We start from the raw sequence: 14333 nt of genomic DNA on the forward strand, positions 1-14333 counted from the left end.
TGTGTTCTAGTGGTGCCACTTCAGCTTTAACAGGTGAAATTTTACACCGTGCACTTTCTCTTGGTCAAAGGTGTACTCTGGAGTCAAATGAAACATTAGACTGTTCCTCTACAACCCTGCCCACAAGCCTTCTCTTTAAAACATCCTGTACAGTCGTCTTCAGATTTTTTTTTCTGCCTAAACACATTTACAGTTTCACATCCGTGTGTAGACTCCAGCATCAGCTTCTGTCTGCGGCTCAACGCATTGGCGAAGACTTTCACGTTCTTCTTTAGAAGTGTTTAAACATTAGCGTTTTCTGCATCCTCATGCAAATACTTTCACGCAATCATTCTCTCCGACACCGGGTGTTTCTGCTCTCAGCAAGAATTCAGTCAGCTCTGACTTATGAAAATAAGCACTATAACGATTGGAAAAGCACTTAGGTCTAACGATGGTACGAAACAAAACATGAGGTAGAAATTTGGCTAAGCCAAACTGAAGCTTTCTTTTAAAACATATACAACCGTCATATATCTAGATACAAGAGTAATTGGCAGCCAAAGGCTTTGAGAATTTGCTTTCTGTTTTATATCTCCTGTGAGTTATCTATCTAAACTGAAAGTAAGCAATGCATTGCAGTGGAGAAATGCACAAAATGACTGAATCTTTTGGAAAATTACTTATTGATAGGCACTAGTGGAGGACGACTAACCCTAATGTGTCAATTGGTAAATGAATGTATGTGTTTTGCTGCCTGAAGGCTCATTTTGCTTTTCTAGTTACAGGGAGATCAATCATAGCTTGACTTTTGCAAAAATGTGCCTTCCAGCGTCTTTTAAATCATTGCTTCTCATTCATGGAGCCCAGCCAGACTCCCTCAGGGTTGCTGCATGAACATCTTATCTGTGTTGCCAGGAATCTTGACAAAAGAGTTTTGTCTTCTCAATCTGACTCGTTTCTCTTGTTCTTTAAGAATTATTAGCTCGGCAGATTGTGGCAAAAGGGACGTCAGCCAAATCATTCACTCCATGTCTAGGTTGGCCTGTTTTTACCTAATATTCCAGAGGATCCATCCACAAGTGGTCCCCCAAAACAGATTGCCATTTACACCCATTATTAACTGTCGTCTAAAATGCGTGGCACTGCACGTTGAGGTAGATATTCTGTGGGCATTTGCAGTGGTACCACAAATGTAATGGTTCTGTTCATCCCAGATCACATCTGAAAGATCACAAGATGCATTAGACACAAGTTGAACAGGGGTTGCGTGGGTTGATAACCCCATGATGGTTCAGTCCACTGAACTCCTGCTTATTCCCCTGGCTGTCTGGACCCATGGGGAGCAGCTGATGGGATTTTGTCCATGTAATGAGATTAAAAGAGCGTCTACAGTCCAGTACTATAGAGGAAGAGTAATGGAGAGTGAATGTTGTGTGTGCTCAGTGTGTGGCTGTGGGAGAGAGTAAAATACTGACCTTTGGTAATCGCAGGGCATCACAAATCTGTCAGTGTCTGAGAGGGGAGCAAAGGTTCAAATATGTATACGTACTAGCCTGGGTCGCAGAATGGCCTGCAGCCCATCTGGTTGACTGTAATTTTAAATTTGGGTAGATGTCTTGCACTCTCTCTCTCTACCTCACTTTCTTTTGCACAGTTCTGTGTAGTCCGAACTTTAGAATCTAAAAGGAAGGACAAGGTTTTCTGACGTTGGCTCTAATGTCACTTATCAGAAAGAAATTGATGTCATCATTCAGAATTTATAAAGTGGATTTTTCCTTTTCTAAAAGTTCTGGAAGTTGTTGTAACTTCTGTGACTTCGCTCTTGTGATGGCCAGTTATCTCAAACTTGATGATGTTTGATTATTATTAATGTAATTTATTTATTTATTTTAATGTTGAAATGGGCAGTTATCTTAAATATTATTATTAAAAATATTGTTTAATTTGAAAAATAATTAATGTTATTTATATAAATTTATTTTATTTGTTTATTTTTTTACTTTGAAGATTTATATCTTCATTGTGCTTCATATCATGCATAAAAATACTCTTGTCTGTTGTAAAATAACTCAGTCCCATGTTTGAGGTGCAACATTTTTTTAATTAGTATATATGGCTATATCTAAAATGCCTATTAGAGTATTAACAGGCCCTGAAAAATATTTAAAACACTGTGACATTGTTAGATTCCATACTATAGTGATCACTTTATATTTAATGGCAAGATTGCATTTCTTTTCTTGTGACATTCACACGCAAGGTAGTGTTTTTGAAACAAGGTTGAACTTTAAAGAGAACATGGTGTTTTTTTCTGAGAGTGTCATTGTGAAACCCAGAAGAGCTGGTAATGTGAACTGTAATGCAGTGATCTTCAGTGTCTTATGACTGCATATGGCATACATACAGCACTAAAGCTGTGTCTCAGTGTGCATGTCAGCTGATGACTGATTTTTGAGGGTCTCTAGGGAGGGCGGATTGGATCTCATCATCATAAAGTGCAGAGCAGAGCACAGGAAGAAGATGTGTCATCACTCTTTCCTGCCACAGTGCAGACGGTTGGGCAGCAGTGCTATCTGCATGTGTGTGGTGAGAGAGTGTGTTTTTCTTCGTCTTATGTACAAATAAGGCAAAAAGGGACAGATGGCACAAGCTGAGATAGTACCCTGCTCCATTGCTTTGTGTGCTTCTCTTGTGTGTGTATTAACGCGCTCACACATCTCTAATCCCGTTTTTGCCACCATTTCAACTGTGACTGACCCAAGCATCTTTGTTTTGGATTTAATAGTTTGTGGCATCATTTTATTGCACTTCTGCTAACTAGAAGACAGAGAGTGCCTGAAACTATTTTTTTTTTGGTAGTAGTGTTAGTAATAGAATTTAAGGCTCCTTTTGCACAGTTTCTTTAAATGTAAAGGGTGTTTTTGATATTTATGCTAAATGCACACAAATATGTAAATCTCTCTGCCAGTGGCTCTGAAACAAACGTGTTACACAAACTCTCTGAAACAGGAAGTGGGCTGAGGATTGTCTTGCACTCAGGGTGTGTTGTGACTTTATCAGATAAAGCTTAATCATGCTGGCTTCTCGTTTTACTGCATAGCATTGGCTAATACATAGTAAAAGGTTCTTTCTTTATTGACCAGGGCGGGGATGACCAAAGTATACATTGTACAATAAAACACTTCACAAGCCGATGCAGAGACACATTGCACTTCCTTTTGCAACACATGCTTTGAAATGTGTCAATGCAAATGCAGAACAGTATTACTTTTATTCCGTTTTGATAATTGTAATGTTTTATGCTGTATATCTATTGAATGCATCTTTTCACAGCATGGAATGAAAACAAAAATGTTGGTGGTGGTGTGTATGTGTTTGAAACAAAATTTTAAAATGACAAATTCTTAATAAATAATTTCTGCACTTTATTATTATTCTAGTTAATTACCTATAGCAGTTAACAAATCACAAAATAGCCTGGTTTCACATTGAAAAATGAGGTGGATAATCCTAAGCAAATGATTAATGAAAAGATGCAGTTATTCAAGAGAATTTGTTAGAACTCTGTAAAAAAAAAAAAAATTGACATGTAAGGTCTCTGCACACTGAGTCCAAAATTTTCGTATGTTTTTTTTCATATTCGAAATCCTAAAAATTTGTCACGCACAGAAACATTCCACACTGAGTCCGATGCGTATTAATTAATCCGTTGCGAAAAAATTTGCAAAACCGCACTAAATAGCATTTCAAGCAGTGAGGATGATTTTGTTGTCCTCTCGCTTCTTAAAAAAGAAAGGAAATATTGGGTCCATCCAATCCTGAGATATAGAGAGGAAGGAGAGTTCCCCCTCCTTATTAAGGAGCAGTGGGATTACACGGGCGATTGAAAGTTTACTTCAGGATGTCAGTGGCTCAGATTGATGCTTTTGCTAGCGATACTAGAGCCACATATTAAAAAGAAGACCACCAATTTCTGTGAACTCCGTGTGCAAGGATCTATATACAGTGCTTTGTGCTGTGAGATGAAGTGGATGAACTTGACAATCGCCATTCTGGATTTTGGCGTTCGCTTGTACGGTGGCTCTGAACTGTCAAAACACCTCTCAAAATGCGTGCTACGGATGCGAAAAACAGATATTTTGAATATTTCGGAGGCAGTGTGTAAATGTGATTGACATAACGTGAGGTCGTATTTATTTTTTAACGTGCGAAAATTTCGGACGAAATTTTCGGACTCAGTGTGCAATGACCTTTATTGTAAAATACCACCTGCTGTGTTTGCCAGACATTTACCATAAAAATATGGTAGCAACATTTCAGGTTTTACAGACTTAATATACCAACCTATTAAAGTACTAATATCTGTTTTGTACCATACACTGATAACCACCAAAAAGAGGTGGTGATGAGAGCTCATCACAAACAGCTTTTCCACAAGCTGAGATAGTAAATACTAATATGGAAGGTGCGTAGTGTCATTCACACTAGGCTTGCCGCGATAGATGGTGCTGACTGTTATACCGGTGTTAAGCCGCAACACCGGTTGCATCACTTGCCCACCGCGGCACCGACCCCCACCGTCGTTTAGATTTTTTATAGTAATAAAAATCATTTAGTTCAGTAAAAGAACAGACACTACAATTAAAAACTGAACGCGGCTGCTCAATGTAGCGTGCCGAACGACAGACCAGTGGGAAAATTTCCTCACCGTCACAACCCTAATTCACACGAACACTAAACACAATCATGGTACCACACGATACTGAAATAATGCAATAAACATTAATGTAACAACATTAGATGTAAGATAAAACCCTAATGTACGCAACTGATAAGAAAAAAGAATAAGAAACATATTTCAATGAAAAAACATCAAATGTGAAATGTCAAGCAGGGAATTCTGGGAATGTCAATGTATGGTTTTTCACTGTTAATTATACAATGACTTGTTCTTTTACACTTCCAAAAACCAGTATAAAACAAGTATTTTACTGTTAAATTACATTAAATGTAATTACAGTTATTCACCTTATATAGTACAAAAACGTAACCAATTAACAGGTTTTTACTGTAGCATTTTTACAGTCTTACTGTTAAATGTTCTATCTGTACAGATAATGTTCTTGTCTGATTCTGTTTTTAAGCAAATATTATCATGTCGAGACTGAGAGGTTGTAATCTCATTTCCGGGCTTTGATAGTATGTGAGTCAGAGCATGAAGTCCCTCTCGATAATGGCTGTAATTTGTGAAAAGTGGTGTTATTGAATGTCTGATGTGATATAATGGTCATTACTGATACTTGCGCTGCCTGTCTGAGCCAAGCAAATAAACTTTTCTTTTCTTTTCTTTTTTAACTAGAGATACAACAACAGTGGGTCTGAGTGTGAGCCGTTATACCAGCAGATCTGTGTGCGATTCAAGCTCTAGATTTCCACGAAAGAGACAAGTATAGATGCTGGAGTGGAGGTGGAGATCTGCTCTTGGCTTTCTGACAGACCTGAGCAGTTACATAAAAACCTGTCAGCTCAGCAGATGATTCTTATACTGCACTGCATTAAAAGCATTTTAGACACTCTGTGGGTCTGTTTTCCGAGTCTTTTGTTGCTGCTTCAGTGTTGTGCAGGTGTGTCCCAAACCCAGGCCCTGTCATTAGCATTTTGTCTGTAATCTTTCGTAAAAACACTTGGTTCTTAAGTTCCCAATCTCTCCTGTGTGTAATTTGGTGGCCTGTTCATGCTGGCAGCTGTTTCGAATATTTGGCGCAGAGTTGATCGTGGGACATGGCTTGTGTTATGTAATGTCATATTGTAGCTTTAGTCTGGCTGAAACCGAAAGAGTGTATGAGCAGGGTCTTTATTTCAAAATGTGATCGAGTTAGAAACACTCACCGGGCTTAGTCTTTGTTGATCCCTCTTCATGCATTTGTGTGTGTGGGTACACAGAGCATACGGCCAGATGGAGGGATATAGGAGGGACTGCAGGAACATTTTTGGAGTGTGTCAGGTTAAAAGCACAGTAGTGGTGGTGGATGGATGATGGCGGGATTATGCTGTGGTGTTCACGAGGCTCTGTCTGAAAAAGTGTTGCCATGGGTAACCTGTCTTAGGACCACTGGCTTCATTTTCTTTCTTTTTTTGTTTTGTTTCCAGGACAACAGGAACACGTCTGATGACAAGCCCGTTCAGCGTTCTAAGGTACATTGCTTTATGTTCACATCCTTCTTGTCTTTTCTTAATCACCTAGGGCTGCATGATAAATCGAAATGGAATAGAGATCGCGATTCGACAGAAGCTGCGATTGTCATGCGTATCTTTCAGTGAAGCACGGTTCTGTGATCAGCAGTAAATCTCCATCCAAAGGCCAGAGGGCGCTCTCGCGCTGAAACTCCAAATACGCCTCGGAGAAGTGACTAAGAACGTGACTAATAAACACACGACTACGGCAATATATGGTTTATCTGAGTTCTTATTATTATAATTTTCATTAAAATAAAGTATATTTATAATGCAATGCCTTTATCACTGCTTAAATACTATGACATATGTTGCGTGCCTTATTCTGTGTAAGAAGCCACATCATCTCACAGAAGGATTTATTTCAAACACTCGACTGACGTTATGAAGTGAGTTTGGAATAAAAATATGTTATTAAATGTGGTATTTTCACATGCTTTCAGATGGAGCAGCATTTACTTCACAGAGCCGTAGTTCACTGAGAAGCTATGCAAACAGCTGTCATTATCGCGAACGATTTCTTCGATTTCATAATCGCTCAATAAAATTTTATTTTATTTATACGCGATTTTTTTGCGTAACTTGTCAGTGAACTAAGGCTATGTGTAGTAAATTCTGCTCCATCTGAAAGCACGTGATGATGATTTACTGCTGATTACAGAAACGGCATTACTATCAAAATGCGCATAACAATCGCATTCGATTAATCGTGCAGCCCTAATCGTACCCAACACTCCCTCTGGTACTAGTTTTGTGCAGTAAAGCAATCGGTTTTCTTCCTCCATGGGGTTTTGAACATGATTCAATGTTCAAAACCATTCATCATCTTATACATATTATTTTATAATACATTTCATTAGGGATGCACCGAAATGAAAATTCTTGGCCGAAGGCCGAATACCGAACAAGGTTTTTCGAGGTTTTTTTTCCCCATGTATTTTGCCAATTTTTTTCACCACTGCACAAATTAAATAGCCAAAATGTGCTTTTTCCTGTTTTGTCTTGCTTTTCAAAGAAAAAAATCTATTACAAAACAACAATCCTAATTTGAACACTATGTGTGTATGTTATAATAAATGTATTAAAACAGAGCTGTTGTAATGATTATTATCATTATTATTGTCTTTCTTTTTATTTTATTTTACAGAACAACAGTAAAATTACAATACTAACATTTATGATTGTTTATGGAGTTATTGCTTTTTACAGTGTAGGAAGACCTTAATGCTTCTTTTTGTCGACAACAGCCGATTTATAGTCTCATTACGAATAAGTCGCACGTATCGCATTGTCACGTGCCTTGTAAAAAAAAAATCATAAAAATGTGACTGAGCAACTGAGTACACTGCTACAGCGCAGATTTCCCTCGCGGTGTGAAAAACATGACGTTCTGCAGTTTATTTACTAATTGTTTAAGGCCATTTCGCGATTTCAGTTATCATACAGTAACCAGCAACAATCACCCCTTCCTCTTCTCATCGAAGACATGCGATGCAGTACTAAACAGTCTCTTGCTGTCGGTGCTTGTAATGATTTTTGCGTCTTTCTCAGACAGTTTTAAATGCTTCCACACTGCTGACATGTTTGTTGCATTGCGCCTCTCACTCTACGCTGGTTGCTATTTGTTCGCGTCACATCATTGTTCGGTACAGTTTATTCGGTCTTTTTCGCTTATTTAATAATTTCGGTTACCGAACATTCAGTGCATCCCTACATTTCATAAATAAAAGATGAAATGCATTTTGAAAATATTTAATGGTATTAGATTTTTTACTTATCCTGAATATGACTGTAAGATTTGTACTAAGGATATATGCTTATAAGGACAAATAAAGCTTCAAAACTAATTAAAGTAAGTTAATATAAGTTTTTGTCTCATGCACAGTCAGTGCAAGTCAATATTCTGAAGTCATTTAGTGCTACTTTGATCTGTTCTTTGATTGAAAACCAATATCTTTGCTTGCGTTTCCTACCAGTCTTTCAGTTTCAAGACACAGAAGGAGACTTGTGCATCATGTGAGAAAACAGTGTATCCAATGGAGAGATTGGTGGCCAACAACCTCATCTTCCACAACACATGCTTCTGCTGCAAGCATTGCAACACCAAACTCAGGTTAGTCACTTCCTCACCAGCACAGCCTGAGAAAACGCCAAAAACTAGAGCAGTTAAACATGGGTTGTAAACTGAAAGAAGTCTTCTTTTGTAAGAAATCCTTTTGCTCTCCAAGGGTGCATGTATCTGATCAAAAATTCAGTACAAACAGTAATATTGTGGAATATTATTATCGTTTAAAATAACTGTTCTCTATTTGAATATATATTTTAAAAAGCCATTTATTCCTGTGATTGCAAAGCTGAATTTTCACCAGCCGTTACTCCAGTTTTCAGTGTCACATGGTCCTTCAGAAATCATTCTGATATGCTGATTTGAGCTTTTATGAATAGAATGTTCAAAAGAACAGCATTTATTTGGAATAGTAAAGACATTTATAATGTTTCAAAAAACTTCACTCGATTGTCAATTTAATGCAGTAACATTTATTTTATTTTTTTTATGTATTTCTAACGTTATCTCTTGGCTTCTGCGCTCTGCAGTCTGGGGTCCTATGCAGCGCTGCAGGGGGAGTTCTACTGCAAACCACACTTCCAGCAGCTCTTCAAGAGTAAAGGGAACTATGACGAGGGCTTCGGGCGCAAGCAGCACAAGGAGCTCTGGGCCTCCAAGGATGAAGAGAGCATCACCAAGACAGCATAATCCTCAGTGATTTCCAAAGCACCTTTCCCCTCCCTAGCCAATGATGATGACCCTTTATATACTCTGCCCACATCAATACACACATGCATCCACACACACACACACACACTTATTTCAAGCACACAAGCAGTTGATCCAGGCTTCTCATGATATCACAACACAATCACAGATATACCACCATGAGATAGGGTTGATTAGCTTCCCTTTTGTTTGTTCCTCGCTCCCTTCCTTCTCTGCTTAGTTTTCATTTTTATTTAGCTTTGGAAAATGTCATTTTGTGTTTGTGATGATTTTTTTTTGTAGTGTTGTGGAGTTAACAGTTAGTTGATTGTGACCAAAATCTGTGTCCCTATAGGTGGGATGATTCACTTATTAGCCTCATTACGATCCTGTTTGGCAGTACTAGTATCAGTTGGTTTCGTTAATTTTCTGTCGTGAAAGGTTTCAAGATGGTTTAGATTATACACTCAGGTAAAGATTCTGGGTTGATGCATCAAGATTATTCAGCAATCTTTTATGTACATAGTGAACTTAACTGTTTTGTCCCTAACTTCAGTTACAGCAATCTGTACTGTTTCCAAACTAAATGGCTTAACAGCGTTCCTTAAAATGGGAAAACTATCTTTTTTATTATTATTTTGTCTGCTTTGCTGGCGCAGGGTATTTTATCTGTGAATCTACAGGGTACACTGTACTGTAAAGAACTCACTTGAGTTTACATCCCCCTTACTTTTCATTCTTTTTCATCCTCGTTTTATCTTCTTTTGGCATTAAGAATTGGTATTTGACAGATCCTGTCAAGTCTGTGATCCAATCAGACAATATCATTCTTATTAAGCATGAGTATCTTTTACCAAATGTAGTTGTAAACACAAAATTTAGACATAATCTTATATCAGCCATCATTTCTGGCGCCCTCTAGTGTTTTGGATGATATTCCTTATTTGATCTAATGTTGGTTATTCTTTGCCATCTATTGATGCCATCTAGTGATATCTATGCTCATTTTATCAAACATAAATATTCCTTGTATATCTTATTTTAGTCACATTTAATGTTTTTCAGCAGACTGCACATCGTATTTTTTTTTATGTTGCTCAGTGATTTCTTGTAAAGGCATTTGCACATAAGTACCACTAAGCTGAGTGAATGTACTGTGATGCACTGTACTGTACTTATGCCTTGCTGCATGGGACCAAGTTTGTACAACAAAATTAAGACATTCACAGGGAACTAGGTCTCAGAGGAAATGACATTTATGATGCTTCACCCCCCCCCCTCCTGTGGGCTTCTCTGTGACAAGGTTTTGTGGGACTTTGAGCACATACGTAACCGTGTGGCTCGGAAGCATTGCTCAGGAATATGGATGGGTCGCAATGATGCAGCAGTGTCACCCCTAGTTAGAGTTCTGTGCGGGACTGTTTTTTTTAGTCCCGCTCCCGCAAGGTTCTATTCCGCACCCACCCGCTCCCGCTATATATTCACTCTTTGTTCACCCGCTGTCCGCTTAGTATAATTTTCTTCCCGACCCGACCGTTCCCGCTAACTTTAGATCTCGTTTCCAGAATCTCACATTTAAATTTCCGCTACTGAAATAAAGAGAGATAGGCTAACAAATAAAAGTGTATATGCTGTTCTAAATGGACGTCGGGAACGGGGTATTGATAGACCGCCCGCTCCCGCTCAAATTACACCAGAGTTACCGACCGCTACCGCGTTTTATTCGGGAATTTAATACCGCGACGCAAAAAATCCGGTCGGGTCGAGAGCCGCGGGAATGCAGACCTCTACCCCTAGTGTTCATTGTTAAAAGCTGTTGTTCGCTAAATGAATCATTTTTACAATCTAAATCGACAAACAATCAGCAGTTGGGGTTTGAGCAGGAAGGGGGTGCTGTACATCTAAGTGAACACTTCCATCCCAGGTTTTATATGCACACGTCAGTGTGAAACTGTGACTTGTGAATTATCACTGTGGCCATAAACTGTGACCTCTCCAGAGGTTCATGTATTTGTGTGCAAACATCATTAATGCCATCATGTTGTTTCTTTTAATGAATGAAATGCCTCTGTGTTTTAATACTGTTGCTTTTTTGGTTTTCTAGTGGAACATGGTAAAGCTGTTCTGATAAGCCTGTATTTGTTAAATGCCATAAGGAAGTGGTCTGTAGATCGTTTTGCCTTTAGTTTTAGGGCCATGATAATGGCTTGTTGTGTTTGCAAATGTCTCGTCTGCCTTCCAGTGCAATGGCCTTTTGTCTGTACGTTTGAGGAGATTCTCCATTTAGACTTGCTAAGCCATTGAAAATCATCCAAATATTTTCAACAACTTGAACGCCACAAAAGTCCCTGTGTGTGTATATATTTAAGATGACTGTGAAATTGAAATGCATTGCAAGGTTTAGATGAATTATCGAAAGCTCTTGGCATGAACGGAAATAATATTTTCATATTAAGTCTTATCGTTTTAGTTGCATTTTTTTTGCGTTGAATCATTTTTAAGAACACTTTGTTTTCAGCTTCCTATGAGCTTTCCCCCCAAAGCTTTAAAATTTCATAATCAACTTCCTCACTTTCTCTCTGTAAATGATTTGGTCTTCTTTCCAATGCATTTTCTTTTCTGTAGAAATGTGCTTTTAATTTTGGAGCAAACTTTTCACAGACACAAATCACTGTGTTTACGCCAATTGTTAGTTGTGTTTGCACGCAGTGCGCCAAGGTACAAATGACACAATATCCTGCAAACGCTCACTGTCTTTTATAAACTACAGAACAAATAGGAAAAAGGTACGCTCCTCTTTGCTCTTTTCTGATGGGTTTGTAGTATGTCTTTGGATTTGTGAGTATGTCTTTGTAAATGCATGGATATTTAAGGTTGCAAAAGATTATTTTGTTGACACTGTCTGCATGCGTTGAGTGAGAGGAGATAAATGTACGCAAAGTTGTATTACTCTTTATCTAAAACTTGATCAGTGGAACAAGGTGGCCTTAAAGCAGAAGGAGGTCTTGGCTCTTTATTTTTCTCTTTTGTCCCCCATCAGGTTTATTTTTGTCTATCAGCCCTCCAGTTCAACTGCTAGAAGAATTTATAATAAAATATGATTTTGCTTTCTTTCACTTCCCACAGTCTTGTCTCATCTTTTTCTCCTCCTTTTTATTTCTCATTTTTGTACACACTTTTGGAGAAAAACAATAAACGATATGCTGGTGTTGATCAACCCTTAGTTTGGATGTTTTCTTATAGTGAAGAAAATAAAATGTTAACTCAAAATATGAAAATGTACACTTTATTTTAGCTAGTTGCCAAGGTAACATTTCTTATTTTAATTTTTTAATGATTGATGTACTACACTAAAACTGAAATAAAAATGAATAAATAAGGACGTGTTTAGAAAAAAAAATGAATAAAAATGACAAACATGGACAACAAATTTTACAGAAAACAATTCTCAATAGTAATTCTTAAAGTGATATAATTCTTTAAAAAAAGAAACATTACAATGACTGAAATATATTCTTTAAAATATAAAAAGAGTACAGCAAACGACATATATAACAGACAGCAGAGAAAAATTAATATGAGGTGAATTTAGTCACTTTTCATTCACGATTTTCAGCACTTTCATTTGTAATGTTTATTTACAAGTAACATGAATATTGTAAATAAATACTGGTCCCAGACACAAATCCAAAAACAAATCACACTAAGAAATATTTGCCGTGAAGAGTTCTGGTGTGTATATGTTAAATGCATCACATTATTCATCTAAATACGGAACCTCTGGTAATCTCGCCCTTATTTATTTATTTTTATTTAAATATTTAATTTACATTTTTTTTTTTTTTTTACATTATCAAATCAAATCCTGCAAACGCTCACTGTCTTTTATAAACTACAGAACAAATAGGAAAAAGGTACGCTCCTCTTTGCTCTTTTCTGATGGGTTTGTAGTATGTCTTTGGATTTGTGAGTATGTCTTTGTAAATGCATGGATATTTAAGGTTGCAAAAGATTATTTTGTTGACACTGTCTGCATGCGTTGAGTGAGAGGAGATAAATGTACGCAAAGTTGTATTACTCTTTATCTAAAACTTGATCAGTGGAACAAGGTGGCCTTAAAGCAGAAGGAGGTCTTGGCTCTTTATTTTTCTCTTTTGTCCCCCATCAGGTTTATTTTTGTCTATCAGCCCTCCAGTTCAACTGCTAGAAGAATTTATAATAAAATATGATTTTGCTTTCTTTCACTTCCCACAGTCTTGTCTCATCTTTTTCTCCTCCTTTTTATTTCTCATTTTTGTACACACTTTTGGAGAAAAACAATAAACGATATGCTGGTGTTGATCAACCCTTAGTTTGGATGTTTTCTTATAGTGAAGAAAATAAAATGTTAACTCAAAATATGAAAATGTACACTTTATTTTAGCTAGTTGCCAAGGTAACATTTCTTATTTTAATTTTTTAATGATTGATGTACTACACTAAAACTGAAATAAAAATGAATAAATAAGGACGTGTTTAGAAAAAAAAACGAATAAAAATGACAAACATGGACAACAAATTTTACAAAAAACAATTCTCAATAGTAATTCTTAAAGTGATATAATTCTTTAAAAAAAGAAACATTACAATGACTGAAATATATTCTTTAAAATATAAGAGTACAGCAAACAACGACATATATAACAGACAGCAGAGAAAAATTAATATGAGGTGAATTTAGTCACTTTTCACTCACGATTTTCAGCACTTTCATTTGTAATGTTTATTTACAAGTAACATGAATATTGTAAATAAATACTGGTCCCAGACACAAATCCAAAAACAAATCACACTAAGAAATATTTGCCGTGAAGAGTTCTGGTGTGTATATGTTAAATGCATCACATTATTCATCTAAATACGGAACCTCTGGTAATCTCGCCCTTATTTATTTATTTTTATTTAAATATTTAATTTACATTTTTTTTTTTTTTTTTACATTATCAAATCAAACAAAAAAGTAAGTACCAAGAGTCAAGGTAGCACTAAACAAGAGTGCACTGAAATAAATATTTTTACTTTGAAAAAATAGGTATTTATATATTTGGTTCTTAATATATATATATATATATTTTGTTTAATAGAAAAATCAAAAAAGGTACAAACAAAACCGGCTTTAAGTGAACAAAAGTAAAAAATATCAAAATACACAGTTGCAAACGGTTACAATAGGCAGACACAACTATAAGTTATATACATTGTATGGCAGTGGCTAAATTTGAATTTGAAATCATAATGAAATATATTAAGCTGTTAATTGTCACGGGCCCACCGGTGGGCCCACTTGCCATTACATGTTTTAAACAGTAATATCTTAGTCTGA

The 14333-nt window shown here is 36.7% G+C and overlaps 1 protein-coding gene across 1 annotated transcript in view; it reads left to right on the forward strand.

Moving 5' to 3' along the window:
* LOC107729570 (LIM domain-containing protein 2-like) overlaps positions 1–10205 on the forward strand; it is a 15026-nt gene extending 4821 nt beyond the window's left edge. The window contains exons 2-4 of the mRNA XM_016540140.1: positions 6133–6177; positions 8193–8329; positions 8812–10205. Of these exons, the coding sequence (XP_016395626.1) occupies positions 6133–6177; positions 8193–8329; positions 8812–8971 (342 nt within the window). The 3' untranslated portion in view covers positions 8972–10205. The remainder of the gene's footprint in view (positions 1–6132; positions 6178–8192; positions 8330–8811) is intronic.
* Positions 10206–14333: the final 4128 nt, after the last annotated feature.

The sequence above is a fragment of the Sinocyclocheilus rhinocerous genome, unplaced genomic scaffold (genome assembly GCF_001515625.1).
Source record: "Sinocyclocheilus rhinocerous isolate Xijiao unplaced genomic scaffold, SAMN03320098_v1.1 scaffold697, whole genome shotgun sequence".
Classification (NCBI taxonomy): Eukaryota; Metazoa; Chordata; class Actinopteri; order Cypriniformes; family Cyprinidae; genus Sinocyclocheilus; species Sinocyclocheilus rhinocerous.